The 23,905-nt window shown below is 36.4% G+C and overlaps 1 protein-coding gene and 1 long non-coding RNA gene across 2 annotated transcripts; one reads left to right on the top strand and one right to left on the bottom strand.

Moving 5' to 3' along the window:
• The first annotated feature begins 234 nt into the window (after window positions 1–234).
• On the top strand, window positions 235–1,243 carry LOC132165978 (uncharacterized). The gene has a single exon (XM_059576702.2). It carries the CDS (start codon window positions 346–348, stop codon window positions 952–954), a length of 609 nt encoding a protein of 202 aa, XP_059432685.2. The 5' UTR covers window positions 235–345; the 3' UTR covers window positions 955–1,243.
• Window positions 1,244–17,982: 16,739 nt separating this feature from the next.
• On the bottom strand, window positions 17,983–18,537 carry LOC148583045 (uncharacterized). The gene is made up of 2 exons (XR_015909416.1): window positions 18,314–18,537; window positions 17,983–18,212 (listed from the first exon to the last, which is right to left on the bottom strand). It is a non-coding gene; the product is annotated as an uncharacterized LOC148583045 (long non-coding RNA).
• Window positions 18,538–23,905: the final 5,368 nt, after the last annotated feature.

The following is a 23,905-nucleotide window of genomic DNA, read 5'->3' as shown; positions in this document are numbered from 1 at the left end:
TACTTCAATTTTGTCTTTGGAACAAAATGTATTTAAGGAGTGATAGGCTGGCGAAATGAAGAAATAACAAGGTGCCAGAATGAGCATACCCAAAAATAAATACGAGAATAAAAGAGGGTATCATTGCAAAACCGTGAAATAAAGATCCAGAAGGAAAATATCGCGAAATGTCTCGGCTGTTCTCGCGCTTCGTTTCCCTGCCTTTTCCTTCTTCAAACCCTATAAATACATAGCTCGAGTGAAGTCAGGTTTGCCAATTTACACAGCCAAACACGGCTTACAAGAAAAAAGAAAAGAAAAAGATTCCTCCCTCTCTTCTGTCTCTCTCTCTCTTCTGCAACAAAAATGGCGGCAACTTCTAGAAGATCGTCAAGCGGACCGATCGTCAGATCAGTCTCCCCTTCCGACGGATTATACGGATCTCAGTCTCACTCACGCTCTTCTCCTTCCCCGTACTTCGCCTCCTCCACCTCGACCTTCTCCTCCAGATCCTCCAGGTTCTTCACGCGCTCAACATCTCCTACGCGTGTCAACCTGTGCGGAGCCTCTTCCTCCGCGGCGTCCGTACGATTTTCCATCGACCGCTCGACCTCTCCCAACCGATCCATCTCCGTTTCGCCGCGTCCCGTCGGTGCCAGCAGCGGCCAGGTCGTGAAGCGGCAGGGTCCGAAGAGAACCTGTATGTGCTCGCCTACCACGCACCCCGGCTCGTTCCGGTGCAGCTTGCACAAGGGATTCGGCTCGCAGCAAGCGGTGCCGTACTCTCCGAACAGGCTGAACGCCCGGCGATCGGCCATGACGAACTCGCTGGTGAGGATCGGCGGCGTCGAAGGTGATTTGGTGAAGCGAGCCTTGGCCGCTTTGATTCGGCCCTCTTCGCACCAGCAGCGCCGGCGATCCGATTTCCAGCCGAGGCCGAGCCGGCTCTCCAACATGTCCAAAGCCGAGGAATGATTTAGGGTACGTTGATCGATTAATGTGTTTTGACGGTTCTCTGACGGCGACGGCAACGGCGGCGGCGTCAGATTCCTCGGCTTTCCTGTCCTTGAAGAGTCAGATAACAGCGAAATGTTTTGTGATCTGATCGGGTCGGATAAGTTGATGATTCGGAGCGGACTTGGATTTTTTTTTGTGTAATCCGGTGACCGAAATTCGATTTGAGGAACTATGAGACATACACCTGTCTGTATAGATATATAAAATTGCTATATGTCATGGCGGCCATTGATGGCGATTCAACGAAGCTATCGCACCCTAATTCAATAAATTCCACAAAAATTAAACTTTAAATTTAAATTTTAATCTAAATTAAATTGAGGTTAACGAGAGATTCCATTCAGAATTAGATAAACATGGATATTGGGCCTGGCATCATTCGGTGTCCTGTGCTGTTTGCCGGCGTCGTCCCTGGTTTCTCCGTTACACGATTTTCTTCTTCTTTTGGGTTGTGCTGTGCGTACTCCCCGTTACTCTTGCCGTTTGGTTCTCCGTTCACGCCGTTCATTCGTGCTTTGTTTAAGGTCGTTAGCTACGTACGCCGTCCGTCCGTCCGTTCATCTGCCGTAATTGTATACCAGGTTCTGGTTTCTTTCACCCTTTCACTTTTTTATTTTATTTTTTATTTTTTTTATATATATAAAAATTTATTAAATATTTGGTTTATTTATTAGGTATTTAATTTGTTTTTTGTTTTTTTGCAGGATTTATTAGGAAAACATTGACATTGGGAAGGAGAATGGAATGGGGGACAGCTGGAGTCCCTAGGGGATGGGCTAATTATGAGCACATTGATAATTGACAATGAGAATTTATGAGAATTTTGAAAGAGGAGAGACAACTGGATCTGGATCTGGACCCCTTGTGGCTGAAGACTGGATTAATTATGACATAAATTAACATCTACTTAAAAATTGGACTTTTGAGATATTCTAAATAAAATGATTAATGATCTAATAAGCTACTGATTATATCACTAATTCAAAGGAAATTCATGAATTAAGAAATAAAGTAGAACTAATGACAGACTCTGTATTAATCATCAGTATCTAAATTGTAAAAATTAATGTTCTGTCAAGATATAAAAGGGGTCTAGACGGTAGATGCTTAGACGGTGGAAACTGCAGGCGTTTTTTACTGCTTCCCTCAAGTTCGACTAAGCCATAGCCTAACTCAGACCCACCAATGCCTAGACGGTGAGAACTGCAGACGCTCCTTTAAGTCCGACTGAGTCATTGCCTAACTCAAACCTACTAAGGCCTAAACGGTGAGAACCGCATGCGCTCCTTCAAGTCCGACTGAGCCATAATCTGACTCAGTCTCACCATGGTATCAATAAAAATTCAAGGCGGTTAATATTAATCAAGCATATGTGAGAATTTTTTATTGCGAAGATTTAAACCTACATCTTAGTACATGCCTTAACCACTTAAAAATTTTCTTGAACCATTTAACCACCACCCTTGTAATTTTCAAGCGAATTATAAGGTGGTTGAACATGATCATTCCTGAAGTAGTGATGAAGGTGGGTGACTCATTACCGAAACTGTTTTAAGGTGGTTTGATTATTCCCACCAGCTATTTTGAGGATGGCCCAATTGAACCACCTGTCATCAGTTATAAATTTTTAGAAATTTATTTTAATAATATTTTTCAAAACCTAACAGTCAATTAATAAAGAATAATTAAAACCAAGATAATTATAGATATTACAGTATCTAAGGCTGTCAATTTAATTCGCGACCCACAAACACGACACGTAATTTTAAGGTTAAGGTTTATGTTAACCAAGTTTGGCTGACCTGTTTATGACCCGTTTAATAAACGAGTCGAGTTATGTTGTGTCAACCTACGGCTTTGCGGATTGACCCATTTATTTATTTAAAATTTTAACCCAATATATTTTTTTTTTTTTGAATTGTCATTCATTTGTTTTGTATTGCATGCTATAGATGTCCATTAGAATTAGACACGTATCTTAAAATTGAGTTAAATAGATTGTCCATATGTTTGTTGAATTTATGCAAATTATTTTAAGATATGTTGAGATGTACATGCTTAGGCTCAATCAACACTAATAATAGATCCATGAATTAACTTTTGTTGTTTTAGAGGCTTTCTATCGGTTCTCCCGACCACTATTCTTTTTCAATTTAAAAAAAAAAAAAAAAAAACTGCATTGCTGCTTGGTTGCTGGGATTTTGCCATTTTGGTTAGGCTATAAAAATTAAAATGACTTCATTGTTGGGTCGGGTCGGAACATATTGACAGCTAAATTAAATGTGTTCACAAGTCGGGTCGTGTCAACTTGAAACAATACGTTTATCTAAACGAGTTATACCTGTCGTGTCGTATTCAAATTTGAGTATTCAACACTTTTATATAAATGTGTCGAATTTGAATTGGCATAAACGAATTCACGAATCAACCGAATTGATACGAACATGATACAACAATCCATTTTGCCAACGCTAACAATATCCTAAATTTAGTCATTATATGAAAGTAAAAAACCGAAAATTAGCTTGTGTACATATATAATTCAAAGAGCATAAGGCACGAAGCTAAAGATATATGAGCGTGGCATGATGGTACTTCCACCTACACTCTAGACTCCAGAGCAGCATACGCAAGGACAAAGTCACAAAAGGTTGTCTTGTCGAGGGTAAGAAATATTAGTCTCTATCCAACCAAAGGGGGGCCCATGGCCTATCATCTTCATTACTGAATAGAAGCCATTTTCTAGGAGATAAGGTTCTGAAAGTGAAAGCTGTGGGTGGTGGGAGAGAATTTAGGTGCTTTTTATGTCCATAGGTCAAACCAGAAAGCCACTTACCAAAGGAATATTAAATATATAAATATATATTTATGATAATTTTATTTTTTTGGTAGTACGAATATGATTAATAAATTGAAATTTAAAAAATTTGAAAAAGAAAGTTTTGATAAAGACTAGTATTAACTATCAAGCCTGATCACCAAATATTCGTGGAGTGCTGATTAATATAAGAGAAATGATATATCTTGTTGATTAATCTAATCAAGATTCAGTATCCCGTTCATATTTGATTCGACCAATTCTTCTCAATTTACATCTTTATTTTATTTGTATGGTTGGGAATTCGCTCTTATTAGATTCTGCCTAGTGTCTTCCTCTTTCTCCGCTATCTTTTGACACGCGGGTATATACAGTGACAACTTCCTAACACTTTGATCGCGAGACTGCCTCTTAAATATTCGATGGCGTGTTGCTCTGACCTGTCTGTCATAAGTTTTAAAATCAGTTGTAGTGTCTTTTCTAAATTTTAAATTTCAACAATATTTAAAAAAAAAAATGAGAACAGTTTCAATGTACTCACACAACTAAAATTTTTAATCAATTTTACATATTTATGACGTGATCTTAAAAAAAAAAACAGAAAAAAATAAAATAAAAAGAGATTGATTGAAATATGAATTCTCATCCCTCTTCTTGAAATTCTCAAACAGTTGCTGTTTCGTTGTGCATATATATATATATATATATATATATATATATATATATATGTATATATATATTTTAATTGAATGAGGATATTGTAAATGACATTATAGTTTTATAAACTAGATTGATTGTTCAAATTTAAAGCTTTAAAAGTCGTTACAATTGATCATACAATATTTTAAAGCTGAGAAAAGCAATATACTCATAAAGAAATATCATATAGGGGCTGTTTTTATGTAATTTAGAAAAGAAAAAGAAAAAGAAAAAGAAAAAGGTGGCTGTTGATTCATAGGAGATCACTTTATGTGTGGTACTATCAAATGGGTCCTTGAAAACCAATCACCCCACAAGAGGGAGCCTATAGCAGCCCACATTAAGGCTGTTGGGGAGGTGGAAAAGCTGTGATGAGGAAGACCATGCATATGGGACTCTATCTTTTGGTGGTCCTCAGGGTGATTAAACTTCTTTTCCTTTTTTTTTTAATTTTTTTTTAATTTTTTTTACCTCTCACTTTTAAAACTTCTCATTTTTATCCTCCGAACTTTCAATTTGATGCATTCTATCAATTCCGTCATCTTTAAAACTTCTCACTTTTACCCTCCGAACTTTCAATTTGATGCATTCTATCAATTCCGTCAGTTTTTAGACGTTAAAAGTAGTAAAATGACCTTTATACCTTCGACACATTTATAAAATTTCAAATTGGAAATAAAAAAAAAAAGAAAAAGAAAAAAGAAAAATTGAAGGGTAATTGATTTTTTTAGTGGTTTCTGTTAGGGTTTAGCGGCAAAAATTGACGGAGGGGAGTTAATTGCATCAAATTGAAAGTTTAGGGGAGGTGATGTTGAGAGTTTTTGAAATTTGGAAAGTCTTTTCAAAATGTATGATAGTTCAGGGATCCTGAGTGAAGTTATCCCTAAGTTTTTCAAAGGAAATACAATAATTTTTGTACTCATAAAACAATATTACATCGTATTATAGTATTGTGTACGTAGATTGCAAATTCTGAATACTATCATAAATTAAGAATGTGCAACTGCGAAAGAGTAGTAGTTCCAATTTCTGAAATCATCATTTTATAGAATTATAAGAGCAATTTTTGACCGTTAAAACAATCATTTTCTGACTGTTAAAAATGTTAGTTAGAAAATGGTTATTAATTTAAAATTTAAACAAAAAAAATTAGCGTTGAAATGGCTAGTGCTTTCCACTGGGTGACACCATTAGCAGGTGTCTATTCAAAAATCAAATTTTCTTATAAAACCCCGAAAGCTTTTCTAACCTTTCAATGGAACAAAGTAAAATACTCAATAGTGGGGAAGTTGAAAATTTAAGAAGGGAGGGAAAACTTATTTAAGTGAAATGATCAAACAATGTGGTCGTGCCCGTGGAAGAGGAAAGACAAAAACAAGAACAATATATTAGTTGTGTTCGAGTCAGAATTCTTTATATCTGAGTCAGAAAGTGGTGTTTGGCTTGTCAGAAAATTAACCTATATGGAAAATATTTTGGAGGATGTGAAAAAAGTGTTGAAGATCAAGTGGGTCAAGAGATCTAATGAGCAATGTGTATAGTTTTGGCCTTCTTTGAGGAGCCCATGTGCATGCACCTTACCAACGTGACATGTTGGATGATGATGTTGATATATACATTATGATATTGTTTGTATTTTCCTTCCCCAACATTGGATAAGGATAAGATCATAGCTTGAGTCTATTCAGGTAACATATAGTGTGAGTTGGCATTGAGACAAAAAAGAGTTGGTATTCTTTCTCTTCTTTTCAATGGAAAAAGACAGGAGGAGGTGGTAATAGAGTCGCTACGCGCTCCTTTAAGATTGTAACAGTCTGATCTCATCTTATTAGAGCATCAGTAAAATTCAAAATGATTTTAAGATTGTAACAGTCTGATCTCATCTTATTAGAGCATCAGTAAAATTCAAAATGATTTACAATAATTAGATATGAGAATTCTCGGGAACATGATCTTCAGCAACTCATTTGAACTAGAGCGTATTTAGTTAACTATATTTAAAGATTAATTTTGTCTTTTCACTTTTTGAAGGGGCAAAAATATTCCTCAAATATAACAAATTGGATATTCTTCAGTTTAAATGAAATAAACGTAAAAATTATCAATAATAATCATCTCAAGTTTAATAGTAATTTTAAAAGCCAAGTCACATTTGGATAGATACAAAGAGAATCTTAGTCCCATCCTTCTAACATTACTCTTACCTTGAAGCTACCGATATATTCTTGGGGAAACTTCACAAAACCTCACTGAACTTTTACGCATTTTAAAATTACTCCTTAAATCTTCAAAAACTCTAAATTTAAGGTATTGAACTTTCAATTTTTTGCAATGTCATATAATTATCGGTTTTGTTTCGGTCTTTGGTCGTGTCACATTATTTGCAAACCAGAAAGTTAGAAACAGCATTGTAGCCTACTGCTGCAGTCTTGGCTGCAACAACAGAATTTCTTTGTTTCCCGCAGTTAATAAAAGTAGCCAACAATCAAATTTTTATTTTGTTCGACACTCAAATCCTAGTATCATGGCCACCCACGTACTCCAGTTCTTCTTCTTCTTCCTCTGTCGCTACCAACGTACAACACCAAATTGCCTCTGTCGTGAACTAGGTTGCTTCACTCACCAACCTTAACCATCCCTTTGTCGTCAAATTATCTTCTTTCGAACACTTGCTTGTGTAGAAGTTTTTGGAAACCATTGTTATGGCTTCTTCCTCTTCGGCAATAGCAATTGGCATTGAATTTACTGTTGCTCCTAATCTGGCCTTTGTTATTTGGTGTTTGTAAGATCAGATTATTCTCCGTGATCTTCTCTCCACTCTTTCTGAAACCATTTGCTTGCCCTGCCACATCCTATGATATCTGGCTTGCTCTTGAGAAACTGTACCTTCCTTAGAAAGAAAATGGGGTTAGTTTTATCTAATTAACTAGTAATTAGATAAAATCACTAAGCAACACTAATTTATCAGTAGAAAGCGAAAAGAAATGATACGAGACAAACTAAAATATTTAAAAAATCGAAACAACATTATTACCATCAATATATATTCAAAGCCTTCAAATTGAAAAGAATTGGTTCAATATATTTTTCAGAGTATTTTACAATGAGGTGCTTGCACCCATATATACAGAAAAGCAGAGAAGAAGTAAATGAAAAATATTTACACCATTAGCTCAGAACATTCCTTTACGGGATGAGTTTTTATGTATGTTGATCATGTTTCCTTTTCTTCTGCATGATTTTGATTTGCTCGAACGGCTGGCTGGAAGTATTTCCATTTTAATCATGACTTTCCTTTCATGAGTTGTGGACTAGTTGTCATAGCCGTTGCTTTATGATTGTCATCTTGATTTGCATTATCTGCTGCAGCATGATTCTTGAGATATTGCTGCTTTCCTAATTCATCTTGATTTGCAGAATTTGCAGGAGCTGATTGTGCATGCTCATGAGTCAGTTTAACATCCCCTCGCAAGCTGATAGGGGATGAAATCACAAGCAGCTTGGATTTGAGGAAGATGAACCGCACAGAAGAGAGACCCTTAGTGAATACATCAGCAATTTGATCGGCAGTGGAAATGAATTTGATGGCAATATCGCGGTTGATCACTTTTTCTCGTTCAAAGTGATAATCAACTTCAAAATGCTTAGTCCTAGAATGGTAAACAGGATTAGAAGCTAAGGCAAGGGCTCCAACATTATGACACCAAATCGTGGGAACAATAAAGAGAGGAATCTTTATGTCCTTGAAGAGCATGCGAATCCAAAAGACTTTAGCAGTTGTGATGGCAAGTGAACGATATTCTGCTTTAGTGCTACTGCGAGAGACAACAGCTTACTTTTTGGCACTCCAAGACACCAAGTTTCTTCCAAGAAAAACTGTAAATCCTGATGTGGCTCGTCTGTTATCGGGACTACCGGCCCAATCACTGTCACAATAGGCTGTAAGGTGTAAGGGGCCCTTTGAGAAGTGTAATCCATGATCAACAGATGACTTGAGATATCTAAGCACTCTTTTGGCAGCAGACAAATGGGCACTAGTTGGAGAATGAAGATGTTGACAGAGCTGATTGACACACAGAAATTTCTGGTCTGGTCAAGATGCAATACTGCAGGGAGCCAACTACATGGCGATATATAATAGGATCCAGCAAAGGTTCTGCATCATATCGGGACAATTGGGAGCCAGAAGAGCAAGGCGATTTGGCAGGTTTAGCTCCCTGCATGTTCGTGCGTTGCAAGAGGTCTCATATATATTTGGCTTGAGAGAGATGTAAGCCATTTCTGGTCCAAGACACTTCAATTCCTAAAAAGCAATAAGAGGACCAAGGTCCTTAAGAGGAAACTCCACCTGCAGCTTGGTGATGAGAGACTGAATTAAATTGGCATTAGGACCAGTACTGATGATAATATCATCAACATATACTAGAATGAAAATAGGTATTAACCCATGATGCAAGATAAATAGTGAGGAATCCACAAGAGAGGCAGTAAATCCAAGTTCCAACAAGTAAGATGACAGTCTATGAAACCAAGCTCGAGGAGCTTGTTTCAACCCATAGAGTGATTTGTGTAGCTTGCAAACAAAATTAGGTTTTGAGGAATTAACAAAACCCTTAGGTTGTTCCATAAAGACATTCTCAATCAATGAGCCATGAAGGAAGGCATTTGACACATCCAGCCGCCTAATAGTCCAGTCAAATTGAACTACTAAGGAGAGTAGAATACGAATGGTGGATGGTTTAATTACTGGACTAACCGTCTCAGTGTAATCTATACCACATTGTTGTTCAAACCCTTTGGCAACAAGCCTTGCCTTGAATCTTTCCACAGAGCCATCTGATCTTTGCTTAATGCGATATACCCATTTGTTGCTTATAATGTTCTGATGTGGAGGTCGAGGAACCAGAGACCAAGTCCCATTTGATTGTAGAGCTTGAAATTCCTCAACCATAGCTTGCTGCCTTCGTGGATCTTTTGAAGCTTTACTATAACAACTAGGTTCTGTTTCTTGAAGGGTGGTATGAAGAGTTGAAGGGGGTATTTGGTGGAATGAAAAAGGTGATAGGCAGGGAATTGATTGGGCCAAAGAGAACCTGTGCGTGACCTAGTAGTCATGGGGTGGATGACAGGAGGTGCAGTAGGATGTTCTAGAACTACGGTAGATGGTGCAGTAGCTGCAGAATGTGGAAGATCAGTATGTTGAGCAAGAGAGTCAAGGGTTTCAGTGGACGGTGTAGTAGGGGGAGGATTGGTATGGTGGGTAGAACCTGGTGATAAGGCTTGGGATAGGGAGGTGCTAGGTGCAGATGTATTAGTAGCATTAGATGGAACATAAATGCTAGGAGTGGCAATAACATTAAGAGAAGGCACAACAATAGAGGCATGTATTTGAGATTGAGTTTGAGAGGAACTTATAGTGAGAGTAAAGGGCGCATCACCAACGACATTGATCTTGGAAGGCATGTGAGAAGTGGCTTGATCTTTTGTAGGAAAAGATTGCTCATCAAAGACAACGTGCCGTGAGAGGTAGACCTTGTTAGAAATAGGATCAAGACACTTGTATCCAGCATAGCAATATCCAAGAAAAATGCATGGCATGGATCGAAATTCAAGTTTATGGATGCCAAGAGGTCTCAACAATGGGTAACACTTGCAGCCAAAGACCTTTAATTGTTGATAATCTGGGTCTTTTTGATAAAGTTTAAAATATGGTGTAGTGTTACCAAGAACTGGAGATGGCCACATATTGATGAGATGAGTTGCAGTAAGGAATGAGTCCACCCAATATCGGTTAGACAAGTGAGAGTGAGCCAACAAGGTTAGTCCAGTTTCTAGGATATGTGTCAGTTTTCTTTCAGCTAGACCATTTTGTTGAGATGTATATGGGCATGATTTTCTATGCACAATACCATGCTTTGTGAGAAATGATTGGAAGTGTTTGGATGTGAACTCCCCACCTCCATCAGATTGAAGTTATTTGATGGAATGGGAAAATTGTTTTTCTACCAGAATTTTGAATTTGATGAAACAAGCATAGACATCAGATTTGGTATGAAGGGGATTAATCCACGTATACCTAGAGAAGTCATCCACAAAGACCACATAGTACTTATAGCCACTAACTGATATAATCGGGGAGGTCCATATATCAGTATGGATTAAGTACAAGGGTTTTGAGGTTTGACGATGAGAAGTTGAAAATGGTAAATGTTTGCTCTTTCCCAATTGACATGAATCACAGATTGTTATTTTATTAGAATGAGAAGTATTTGAAATAGGAAGATGAAAAGCATTGACAACCCTTGACACAATATCTGTTGATGGGTGTCCTAATCTGAAATAAATTAAACTAGAGGTTCTTATTCCTAACAAAGCAACCGCAGCACGTTGAGCTTTGGTTGAACCTTTTCGAAACCGCAACGGTTAGAGACCATTCTCACTCTTACCTGCCAAGAGGATTGCCTTGGTAAGGTTGTCCTTCACAGAGAAATGTGAATCAGTTAATACAAAGAAACAATCATTGTCAACACAAAAACGTTGAATGGAAATGAGATTTGTAGAGGCATTTGGGCAATGTAAGACATTATGTAATTGAAAGTTTGAATTGGGAGAGTGAATAAGAGCAGAACCAGAGTTGTCAATAGTTAAGCCTGATCCATTGCCAATAGCCACAGTTTCTAGGGGTGTCAATACAGTTACGGTTAGCTGCTATTGGCAATAACCGCTAACCGTAATCGCCTTAGCGGTTTGTAGATTTCACTAACCGCAATCGCTAGGCGGTTAGCGGTTAGCTACTAACCGCCGGTTAGTGGTTAGTGAAATAGGTAACCGCCCGCTAACCACTTTTTCAAAATTGGGCTTTTTTTTGGGCCTTTTTATTACTGTAGTATTTTTTACCTTCATTTGTTTTTTGTATTTTTAGTGTCTTCTTAGTCCCAATTTTTATAAAAAGAGTCCATATTGAAAAATCAAAAATATTTGACCCCAAATTTATACTTTAAAAAAAAATTCCTTAAATATTAAATCATAATCGGTTAACTTTTTTTTTTTTTAAAAAAAACACAACATATAAAAAAAGAAATTCAACACAACATATAAAAAAAGTTCAACACAACATATAAAAGAAGTTCAAATAAAACATATGATATATATGATTATATGTCATATTATATATGATTATATGTATTATTTATTATTATATAATCATACGATTTAATAATCAATTCATCATGTGATATAATCATATCAATTATAGTGATAATATTACTAAAATTAGAATGATAATACATTAATACTTCAATTGTGTTTATAAGTAACACATTGTTTAATCCAATGTCAATTACTTAATTTGATATTATACGAATCACATTATTTTTGTACATTAATAATATGATTCTCTTGAATAAAGTATTTGAATTGTCATTGAATCATATGATTAAGTATTGATATTATACATTAAGGCTGCGCCAATTACGAAACAACCATTGGATCCAATGCCCATATAACACACGCATTTAACCATAAAGTTAACATGTATAGTAAGCCCATGGTTATTATATCGCACGTACCGGTGTACCATGTCATGCGATGCAATTTATCTTGTGTGTATTTTACATGCATGCCTTTTTACAAGTCTCACTTTGTTAACATATTCAGCACATATTTTTTTTTTCAAAAATGCTAGAGTTCATGTGCAACAAATGTAAATTGTGAGAGCTGCAAATATGCATGTTGGTACACAAAATAGACGTGCAGTCATGGAAAATAACAACGAGCATTATGTGAGTTAAAACTCACTTAGGTTGATTAAATCCTCCGAGCACTCCTTCAACACATTCGGGCCCTTCAAATCTGTGGAAAACCTTCTATTAGTCCTAGGTCTGACTAAAACAACCCTAGAGCATAAAAACAGGAGCTATCGAACGGTCGACCAAAATAGCATCCCTATAACGCTTTTGATCGTACGTCCGGGCTCAATACTGTACGTCTGCCCAAAAGGTTTTAGGTAGAACCTTATTTGGTCGATTCGTCCTCCTATCCTCCCAAATCGATTTCTAAGGCTACCAAAAGGCTTTCTAAGACTTCCTATATCAAAATAATGTCTCCATGCACTAGAAAACACAATGGAATGCTAAGCCCAACTCTAACAAGATTGACGGTATGATATAACATGTCTAAAGCTTCAAACCAACGTCTATGCTACTCTAGAAAGCATTAAAAGAGCATAACCACTTAGAAAGAATAGTTAGGCACAGAGGATTACCTCCTAGACGTAACCTTCAAGAAAACATCTCTCCTTCTCCACAAAACACTTAATCTCACAAGACCACACTCACAATTCTGGGAGCCTGGAGGCGAGTTTGAACAAGAAAAGGGCAAGGGTAGGGTTAGTTTTTATAGAGGATAAAAGCTGGAGACGCTCACCTATTCTTCTTAAAAGTAGCGGATGTCCAGTACTGTTGGGGCGTACGCCCGGTACTATTTACCCAGCGGTCCAAAGGCTGTATCGTATGTCCAGGTATTATCTAGAGGTTTTCCAAAAAGTAGCGTACATCCTTGTACTATTTGCAGGCGTACGTACAGTGATCCCCCTACGTACGTCCTTTACTAACGATAGGAGCATACGTCTAGCAATCCTAACGTACATCTGGTCAGAAAGTCCAAAATACCTAAAGTGTCATTTCAGTTATTCCTAGTGGCCCAAAACCCAAATTAACCCTCTAACTAAGCTATCTAAGCTTAGTTAATTATTTGGGTCATTACAATTTCCAATGTCTGGTTTGAAGAGATAACAATATAAACAATAAACAACATCTTTTAAAATGATGTACTCCAACCATTTATATTCTTTGAACCATGCTGGATTAAAACGACACATTATTTTTCAAATTTCTTTTTTCGGAAAATCATGGTTAAAGGGTTGACAAGCTCCTATTTGTAGATATGCTCTTTGGATTTGGTTTATATCTCTAGAATGATAATCGCAAATTTTTTTTCTTAAACAAGGATCTCCGGGCAAATTTGCTAAACCTACTTCAACCCAAGATCGTTTAGAATTTGATAAGAGCTCAATAAAATCGTTGTTTTTCTCCATAACTACAATTATATATTTATACAATTAAAATATGAAACATAAACTATATAAATTCATAAATAATTAATTATAAAAACAATTATCAAGAATTGCAATATAAATATTAAAACAATTAATTTAGAGGTAATTACCTTTTCCACCCATCAACTACAACGCATTATCATTTTACCCCCCATGAATTGACAGCCCTACTGCCCGATCCTATTAGACTACCATTTTCTTCCAAAAAACCCTATTCCGTCAGTCAACCACGTTAAAAAACTTGAAATGACTCTAATACCCTAACCTTAGATACAAAAATTACATATAATACCCTTAAAATTAAACACATATAAATATAAATATAAAGAAATATATATATATATATATATATATATATATATATATATATATATATATATATATATATATATATATATATTAAAACACTTATAATTTAATTTATATATAAAAAAAGTGAATATAAAAAAAATAAAAAAACATTGAAAAAAGACTTGAATTAAAAAAATATAAATGAAAAATCAGTCCATATGGTTGTCATAAATTAAAAATCCATCTGTGTGATATAAAATAATAATAATAATAATTCAGAGATTATCGAGGATATGCCAAAATAACAATTTAGTCTCTGTAATCAAATTCTGTCAAAATACGTGACAGATTCCAATAGTGTATCACGTCATCACCAATCGAATGACCATATATGTTATTCTTAATTAAAAATAAATAAATAAATTAAAAATATAAAAATATAAAAATATAAAAGTTATTTAAAAAAAAAAAAATTTGAGGGGGAGGGGTGGCAAGCGAGCCACCCCCAAGGTGGCTAGGGGTGGCTTGCCGCCACCCCCGGCCCCTAGGGGTGGCGTGCGGCCACACTAGCTGCCTCTGGGGTGGCTTGTAGGGCACCCCTAGATTTGGTTGGGGGTGGTGCGCCGCGACCCCCATGGCCTAGGGGTGGCCGTCGCGCCACCCCCAACCAAATCTAGCACTACAAGAATTTAGGTCATTAAGGGCGACATTATTTAGATGCTAAAAGTCTTAAAGTGGACGCTGTTGACAACATCGTCGACTTTTGAACGCTAATGGGTTGGACGCTAGTCGTCTGACCCTAATAATCAACTGTGTGATTATCAGCGTTGACTTATAAGTGGACGCTAATGATCACTTTTAGGGTCCACATTGTCGACGCTAAAAGTCGTGGATTTTTGTCGCTGAAGCTGGAGTCAACAGAAGGTAGAGTCGACGCTCCACTATCAGCGTCCACTCTTTGAGTACGCTAATGGTGGACTATTAGCGTCCACATGAAGTGGATGCTAATGGTCCTAAAAAAACTTAAAAATATAGCAACTATCAGCGTCCAAAGTATAGTGAACGCTGATGGTTAACTAAAGTGGACGCTAATGCTACCAAAAAATAAAATAAAAATCAACCATTAGCGTCCAAATTGGAGTGGACGCTGATGGTGAACCATTAGCGCCCACTTGGGTGGATGCTAATGATTCCAAAAAAATTAAAAAAAAATCAACCATTAGCGTCCAAACTAGAGTGGATGCTGATGGTGAACTATTAGTGTTCATTAAGGTGGACGCTAATGATCCAAAAAAGATTAAAAAAATAACTAACAGCGTCCAAACTAAAGTGGACGCTGATGGTTGCATTATTAGTAGATGCTAATTGGTCTGACATTCTAAACAAAATAAAACATTATTAGGGTCAATTTGACCCTAATAATGTTTTATTATTATTATTTTTTTTTTTAAGAAAGCAATTTTAAAAGATGAGGTCATATTCAAAAGATATATAAATGATCATAATGAAAAGAAACAATAAAAAAGTCATGACAAAAGAATACCAAAAAGGCAACCAAAAGTTTCTAGCCATGCATATTGCTTATCAAATTGAAAAATCTGAAGTGAAATGATTACAAGTACAAAAATTCAGTCTGCCGATAAGAGAAATATGAACATTACAATTCACAATGTCCAAAAGAACATGCTCAAAACACCAAAAGGAAGATTTTCTAATTTGTAAAGGATAAATATGAAGATGCACGCAATAACGCCATTACCAAGTTGTTTTTCCACTTATCAAGGATAACTCTTTCAAATTAACCATGTCAAAGCTGTAATAGTACATATAAAAGTGAAGAAATGCAAGAGAAATAAGCAAAAGATCAAATATAGTTAGCAATACAATAAGGCAATAGTCCAGATGGTGAGTCCATGGCCACATAATATTTACATAGGATAATTAGATTGTCAATTGAAATGTTACTCAATTTTTATATCATGGTGAACACCTTTGGGTTACAATGCCTCATGAAAGTAAGCTAGCCTACATGATTAGTCCAGTTATAAACATGCTTTATTCAAGTGGCCAATACAATGCCATGGATGAGATGCAGGGAAAGGGGTGAATATATAAAAATAAGGTTCAAATGTGAGTGACCACAATATACGTTCATACATAATATGTTAGAGATAACCACGATATTTCAAACATAAATCAGTAACAGTCCCACCTATACATGTTATGAGCAGAAGGAGAGGTAAATAATACCTTCAATGAATGAACAAGCAAGCACTTTGTTCCATCAAAAGATTAATTTTATTGAAAATCAGCCCCTTAATCTAATTGAAAACTCCACTGTCCCTGAGATGAACAATATTCTTAATGTTACTATTAGCCCATAATCCAATTGATCAAAATCATATATACTTATCCATGAGATGCACAAACTTTTTAATGTTTGAAGGGCTTTAAGAGCTGGAAGCTTATTCAGTCTGTCTACAGTAAAGGCACATACCAGAAAACACTAAGATAAGAAGATTGTACCAAGAACATGTTAATACAAATTTCACACGTTCTTGCACATATCAAATGTAACATGTGGCTACAATAACTAAATCAGATCAATATATTACAATTTTTAAGAGATGGGAAAAGTAATATATTACAATATCTTTCCCAAATCTACTTACCCGTGCAAGCTTAACACACCCACAAGCACTACAAACATGACTACCAACATTGTCATTCTTATGTGCACATCAAATAAGCCCCTGAGCATGGTTAAGGGCCAAAAAATGATGGCAACATCTTGGGTCCTATTAAAAGTAGCTAACGCTCGAGAACATCTCACCAGAACAGGGCTCAGAGCAATGATATTTAATCACAAAAAAAAAAAAAAAAAGATAGACAACAACAATCAAATCATACAAAATATAAAATACTTGCAATTATTTTAAGAAGGTGGTGCTGGATAAGGCAATAGGATTGACAACAACAGGCCAGTCAAGAAAATGTCTAGTATCTTGGGCAAAGAAGTAACCGTTTTGTAATTTGTTTACAGCTAGAAAATTAAAGGCTAATTATTTATTCAGGATAATATCTTTCATTGTGGATAGCTAGTTGGATAGCCAGATTTGCAATGGAAAAATAGGGAGAAAAGAGAGATCGATGGAGAGATCGATAACCAGAGATAGAGAGAGAGAGAGAGAGAGAGAGAGAGAGAGTTGGTGATGATTCTCTCTATAAGGAGGGAAAAGACACCACATCTTCAGATTTGTCAGCAACATACAAATTTCTAGGAGATGGGAGATTATGCAAACCCCATTCCATCCCCACAACCACATCCCAAAAGCTTCATATCAAAATCTTAAAGTAAATTAAATCTTGAGACTTGCCAAACATATCATGAATAATGGCTTAAAACTACAAAATGACACCTATCATTGCAAACACAAGTCGAAAACCACAAATACTGGCAAAGTTTAAAAGTTTAACACCTCTTGGAGAAGACTACTATGCATTAACACTACTTCACGACATTAGACAACAATCTTCAAACTAATCTAAATGCCCACAAGAAACGTAACTCAAAAGGACTAACCTCATCAAAATTATCAAAAATATGTGAGAACTATCCCATGAACCAAACCTGCTAAGGGAGAAAACTATTAAATATATGTTTTACAATCCATGGTTAGCAAAATTCCAGAACTAAAAATAAAGTACTTATCTGCATTATTTTCCTTGCCAATTCATCCTCATAAGCAATTTGAGTAATCTACCATAATGAAACAATATATAGTATCAGAGACAATGAAAATGAAACCCATCATGATAGAGAAAGAGATACTAAAAATGTTTTTTTTCATGAAACATATCAAAGTGAGAACCTGCTTGGGTGGTTTAACTTTCTTGTACTCTTGTCATCTTGTATACACTTAAAAAGAAAATTTAGAAAGATATTATTACTCCCTTACATTGTTTACTCAAAGTTCTTTAACCTTGATAAACATGTCAAGGGAGATTTACTAACTCAAAAGTTCTTGAACAAAAAATTTTGCGAATATCTTAACATAATATAAACCAAATAAAAAGTACCAACATATATACATTACCAAACATAAAGTACCAACCAATACTCAAATACACAGTAGCAAATAAAAAGTACCAACAACTATCCAAATACACAGTATCAAAAAATATATCCCAAATAGGTGGTATCAAAAAGTACATCCTAAATAGATGGTTATTCCAAAGCTCCCTCAATTGTTGGCTTGACTTGATTCACCTCCAATCAAGCTCCCTCTAGACCTAAGAAGAATAGAATTTCATATAATGATCAATAAGCTTTTTAACTATTACTTAATATGTGTGTTTTTGTAGAATTAATGCATAGGTAAAGTTTCACTAACCCTCCAATACGTGACATTAAGAACTCAACAGTGGCTTGCAATTTGTTCGTTTGATCAACAGTGGCTTGCAGAGTGTCCCTTGTCTGTTGAAGTTCGATTCTAGTCTGTTGAAGTTCACTTTGAGTATCTTCTTGTCTTTTCCTACACTCGTCATGGTTGTCGGAGTGGGTGAACGATTGCGCTTGAGATGAAGTACTTAAAGAGGTAGGTATAAGACCGCATCCCATTCCTCTTACGTGCCCAGATCGTAGGCTCCTTAGCACTTTTGTGACTATTTCTTCCATTCGGTCCTCCACATTGCCTTCATCCATGGCCTCATTGCTTGTTAATTCTCGCATCTCAAGCTGCACAAGTCATAGTTAGCCTTAGTTTAATATATACTTCATGCAAGTTTATTATTCATGTTCTTCACTAATCAAATTAATGATCGGAGCGTACACATTTACTTACATATAGACTTTTACATTTAGTGGTTAAAAACTCTCTATCCTTTTTTCTTGAATGGGTACACTCATATAGTTCAACAAGATTGGGCTTGACTTTTGTTTCTTGTTCCTACACATAATACATATAATCAAAGTTTACACTAAATAATGTTACTTTCATTAAATTATGCTACGAGATACTTACCTTTTCGTAAATGACATTGACAAATGAACAAGTCCCAGATGTGTGATTTGTTTCCAAGCGGCTTCTATTTTTTGTATTTTGTACAGACTTTTTCTATGAAATTTGAAGAAAAAAAAAACACAATTATTCATAAAATGTCTTCAAGTGAATGCAAATTATATCAATCTGAATTTTCTAATCAGTATAATAATATATATTTACCTTCCATTCAACGTCATCAAATGAGTCACATATTAGTTTCCACTGTTCAGGACCATACCCTTCCGGCACTTTTTCCCTCCCAATAACCTTAGCCCTGGCAATCCCCTCAGCATCGCGTTCATGAACGCCTTCAAAATATTTCTCGTAGTGGTTCCTATACAAATTCGAACGAAGCCTAGCATATGCATGACCCAATTTATTTTCAACAGCTTTAATGTGCTCGTATTGTCCCATATTCAGTGCGAAGTTTGACTGATACATAGTAGATAAGAAAACAATGGTAAAAAATGTGTCACATTATTTTTTTTATATGAAACATATTCTTAAACATTACATTGATATTCATACTTGAACATGGAATAACAGCTTGCTCTTTTCCTCAGCTGGGACCTTTTTTCATTCACCGTGATGGAGTTTGCACATGTTACGAACAATCTCCCCAATCTTGCTCGTAAACCATGCTGCATTCTCGCCTACAGGTGCCCGATGTCTATTTGGGATGTTTAGCACTAAAGGACCATTCTTAAGTATGTGGTCACTCAACTTCTTACACTTGGCCTTACCCCTTACATTTCTGACAGACGTGCTAGCTGTTATGGAAAACATGGTAACGTAGTAAGTTATATTTAAAAAAGTATATTGTCAAATGTCTTTAACAAACCAAAATAATACAAAAATAACATTTCATAAACATATAATTCATATGAACTTACAAGATGTAGTAGGGACGGCTCCTTGTGAATCCAATCTTGCCACTGAGTGAATAGGATTATAAGACTCTTGCGAAGGATGCCCATCCACTGACTCGGGCGCCGGGGGGGTGGGGTGGGGGAGCGAGGGCGACATTTGCATATCTATATCACCAAACCCAGAATTGGGAGTCAGACTCTCATGCTCGTCAATAAGGCCCCGGCCTTGACCTTGGCCTCGGCTTTGTACTGCTGGAACATGTTTGCGTTGTGTTGTTGTCATTGTTATGATTAATCTGCTAACAACTCAAAAACCAAAAAATTATATTAGTCAAATTATAACCATATAGCATGTTCAATATTTTTGACAAAGATACAATAATCATGCAAGTAAAAAAAAAAAAAAACACCACATATATATATACATATAGAGAGAGAGAGAGAGAGAGAGAGAGAGAGCATCAACTTCATTAAATATGCTAATACACTTTGTACTTACACCAAATGTGAGCTTATGTTCAACAGATTTCATTATCAGATTCATATTCAGAATCTATATCACTGTTACTTGAAGATGATTGTTCGTGTTCAGAGTCTATATTGTTGTGGCTAGATAACTCCTCTTCCTCATTGAAGTTTGTATCATGGTCCTCGTCCGGCAAGTTATTGTTGGCAAACATGCTTGCATCAAGTTGAATATATAATTCACCAATTGTTATTGTCGCATCATCTCTACGTAATCGAGTGGAGGCTTCAACATCTGCTTCATCAACAAAGACCGTATTACCCCCAACACATTCACCTTCCTGGTATACGTCATCACTGAGTCCTTGGTTATCTTCTGTATTATCCCCCTTTTGTACTGTTGGAATATCATAGATGTCTCTATTGATCCACTTCTGCACCATTTTTCAATTACTACCAAATTTGGGATCATCTAAGTAAAACACTTGCGAAGCTTGACATGCTAAGATGAATGGGTCGGATTCACACCATTTACGAGAGTATTCACAGTCGTGAAGCCTTGGTCCATTCGTATTCCTGTTGCACTCCCAATGTCCCACCAATCGCATTCAAACTAGCACACGAGATTTCGGCCAGGGTAACGTAACTCTAGAATATTTTTTAACTCACCATAATACTCTGTTATTGAGGTTGCGTCCTCACCTGAAACAGAAATATAACTGTTCTGGGTAGTACAAGTTTCTGCATATTCTTTCGTGTGGTACCTAACTCCATTCACGATGCAACCTCTATACGATCTAACATGATGATTAAGCCCGCTTGCAAGATCATATAATTGTTTTGAGCCATTGTTTGCAGTACACACACTATTGTATAAACGTTTATGGAATCAACATTCAAAGTTAGCCTCATGCTTTTTTTCAATGTTAAGGCTGCTTTTTCTTTTAATCATGTTATAATGTTCATTACATGAAAAATAAATGTATTGGTAAATGATCATCAATGGTAAAATCATAACATGTTGTAATAAGTAAAACATAAAGACCATTACTAAACTTACTCCAAATATTAGGCTGTTTCGTTACAGTTAGGAAGCACATACCATCGTGCCTTATCAAAATCATTAACATCCAGTGTTACTAATTTAGCTGCTCCTAACGGATGAACTCGTTGGGAGAGCACATCCAAGCGCTGGCCCATTTCTACAATATCAACGTCAACATTTCCCCGTTTAGGATTTCATCTTATCTCAATCCCCCGAAGATACCTAGAGCAGAAGGTCAAGCTCTCCTCAGCTAGGTAACACTCGGCAATGGCCCCCTTTGGACGTGCTTTGTTACGCGTCCACTTCTTATATCTTCCAAGTTCCCTTTCGAATGGATACACCTAACGGTTTTGTACAAGACCGGCAAGCTCGGCCTCCCGAGGTAAATGAAGTGCTAGATGGATCATAACATTAAAAAAAGCTGGCGAAAATATTTTTTTCATTTTGCATAAAATTTTTACAATGTCGACTTTCATTTGTTTCAGGATATCCACTTTCAACGTCCGTGCATATAACTGTGTAAAAAAGGTACTGAACTCGGTCAATGTTGTTCGTATTTCCGTCGTAGAGAAATTTTGAATTGCAACAGGAAGCAAGTGCTGTAAGAAGACATGACAATCGTGGCTTTTCATACGAAATTTTACCAGGAAGCTTGTTCATACATCGACCAATGTTAGATGCATACCCGTCAGGAAATTTAACACCTTTCAACCACTCACATAAACTCTTTTTCTCATCTCTTGTCAAGGTGTATTTCGCAAGTGGCATCTTATAAGTTTCACCTTTTGGTTGCACATGCAATTCTTTACGTATACCCATCAACTGTATATCTCTTCGTGCCTTGACTGTGTCCTTGGTCTTCCCATCAATATTCTACCTAAGATACTTTCACATATGTTCTTCTCGATATGCATTACATCTAAATTGTGACGTAGTTTCAAGCTTGACCAGTAAAGCAACTCAAAGAAAATAGTTCTCTTCTTCTAATTCAACACAACATCTGTGTCCTTTCTCTTTCTCCCGCTTGTTTTTCAAAACCCTCAGCATCCCTTAATTGTTACAACAATTGACTTGCAGACAATTTTTTAGGTTCGAATCTATGCTCCTCTGTACCATCGAACAAATCTCATCTTTTGCGCCATGGATGCTCTTGAGGAAGCCATCGACGATGACACATGAAGCACACCTTATGCCCATACTTCAAATACCAGAACGATGTATCCTTACTATATACTGGACATGTAAGATGTCCATTTGTAGACCACCCAGATAATTTTTCATATGCGGGAAAATCATTTATAGTCCATAGTAATGCCGCATGCAATAGAAATGCCTCTTTCTTTGATGCATCATACATGCGTATGCCTTCATTTCATAAATCTTTCAAGTCATCAACCAATATGGTCCCAAATACACATCAATATTCTTTTCGGGATCTGAAGGCCCAGGGATAATAAGGACAACATCAAATTTGGACTCTTCATACACATCCACGGAGGGAGATTGTACATCGTTAACATTATTGCCCATATGCTATATGTTGTACTCATATTGCCATATGGGTTGAAACCATTACTTGCTAAACCAAGCTACACGTTGCGGCAATCACTTGCAAACCACTCATGTCTTTTATCAAACTCTTTCCACACAATAGAATCGGCGGGGTGTCTGAGAGTATTGCCATCATCTTCTCGACCTTTTTTGTACCACCGCATTTCCTTGGCCATTTCTTTTGTCATAAACAACCGTTGTAACCTTGATTTTATTGGGAAATACCATAAGACCTTTTGAGGAATATTACTTTTTTTCTGCCTTTGCCATCAATTCATCTTGAAGTGTTTCACTTTGGGCATACCACTTTGTCTGCATGTTCTTTCCAAAAAAGCACACAACTATTCTTGCATGCATGTATCTTATCATAACCGAATCCCAAGTGTCGCCTAAACTGTATTGCTTCTCTATACGAACGTGGCAATGTCTCTCCATTTGGGAGGGCCGTCTTTATCAAGTCAATCATCATATCTAACGCCTTGTTACTCATGTTGCAGAACACCTTTATATGAAGCATCTTTAGTACAGAAGCAATGTGTGTAAATTTCTTGCTGCTTGGACAAAGTTCTCGTAAACCATCTTCCCTTAATCGGTAGAAGGAGCTTGTTTGTTCGTGATCATCAGTTGTGGGACCCTGCGAAGTAGAGGATTCTTCGATGTTAGCATCAAGAAATGTCTTCATACATACATCGTCTAACAATTCTTCAACTGCATCAACCTCCTCTATCATTTCACTTGTATGTGTGTGCATGTTTGTAGAAGTGTTTACCCTAAATTGATCTTCTTCCTCGTGAAATATCCATCGAGTATATGTCAGAGTAAATCCATTCATATACAAGTGACCCTTCATCTCGCTAATATGACAATAATATCGATTTGCACAGTCACGGCATGGACACTTTGTCATATCACGTGAATCAACTGATTTAACTGTCATTCCCATGAATTCTTCCCCACCTTTTTGAAATAGTCTGAACATCGAGTACTTTCCCGAATCCAACTCCTATCCAT

This window comes from Corylus avellana, chromosome 11 (assembly GCF_965113065.1).
Source record: "Corylus avellana chromosome 11, dhCorAvel1.hap1.2, whole genome shotgun sequence".
In the NCBI taxonomy this organism is placed as follows: domain Eukaryota; kingdom Viridiplantae; phylum Streptophyta; class Magnoliopsida; order Fagales; family Betulaceae; genus Corylus; species Corylus avellana.
The sequence above is the reverse complement of the archived record's forward strand: the minus strand, read 5'-3'. Positions and strand labels throughout refer to the sequence as shown.

What these genes read in the sequence shown, in the direction of transcription:
- LOC132165978 (XM_059576702.2), top strand. Translation starts at nt 346, where the DNA reads ATGGCGGCAACTTCTAGAAGATCGTCAAGCGGACCGATCGTCAGATCA.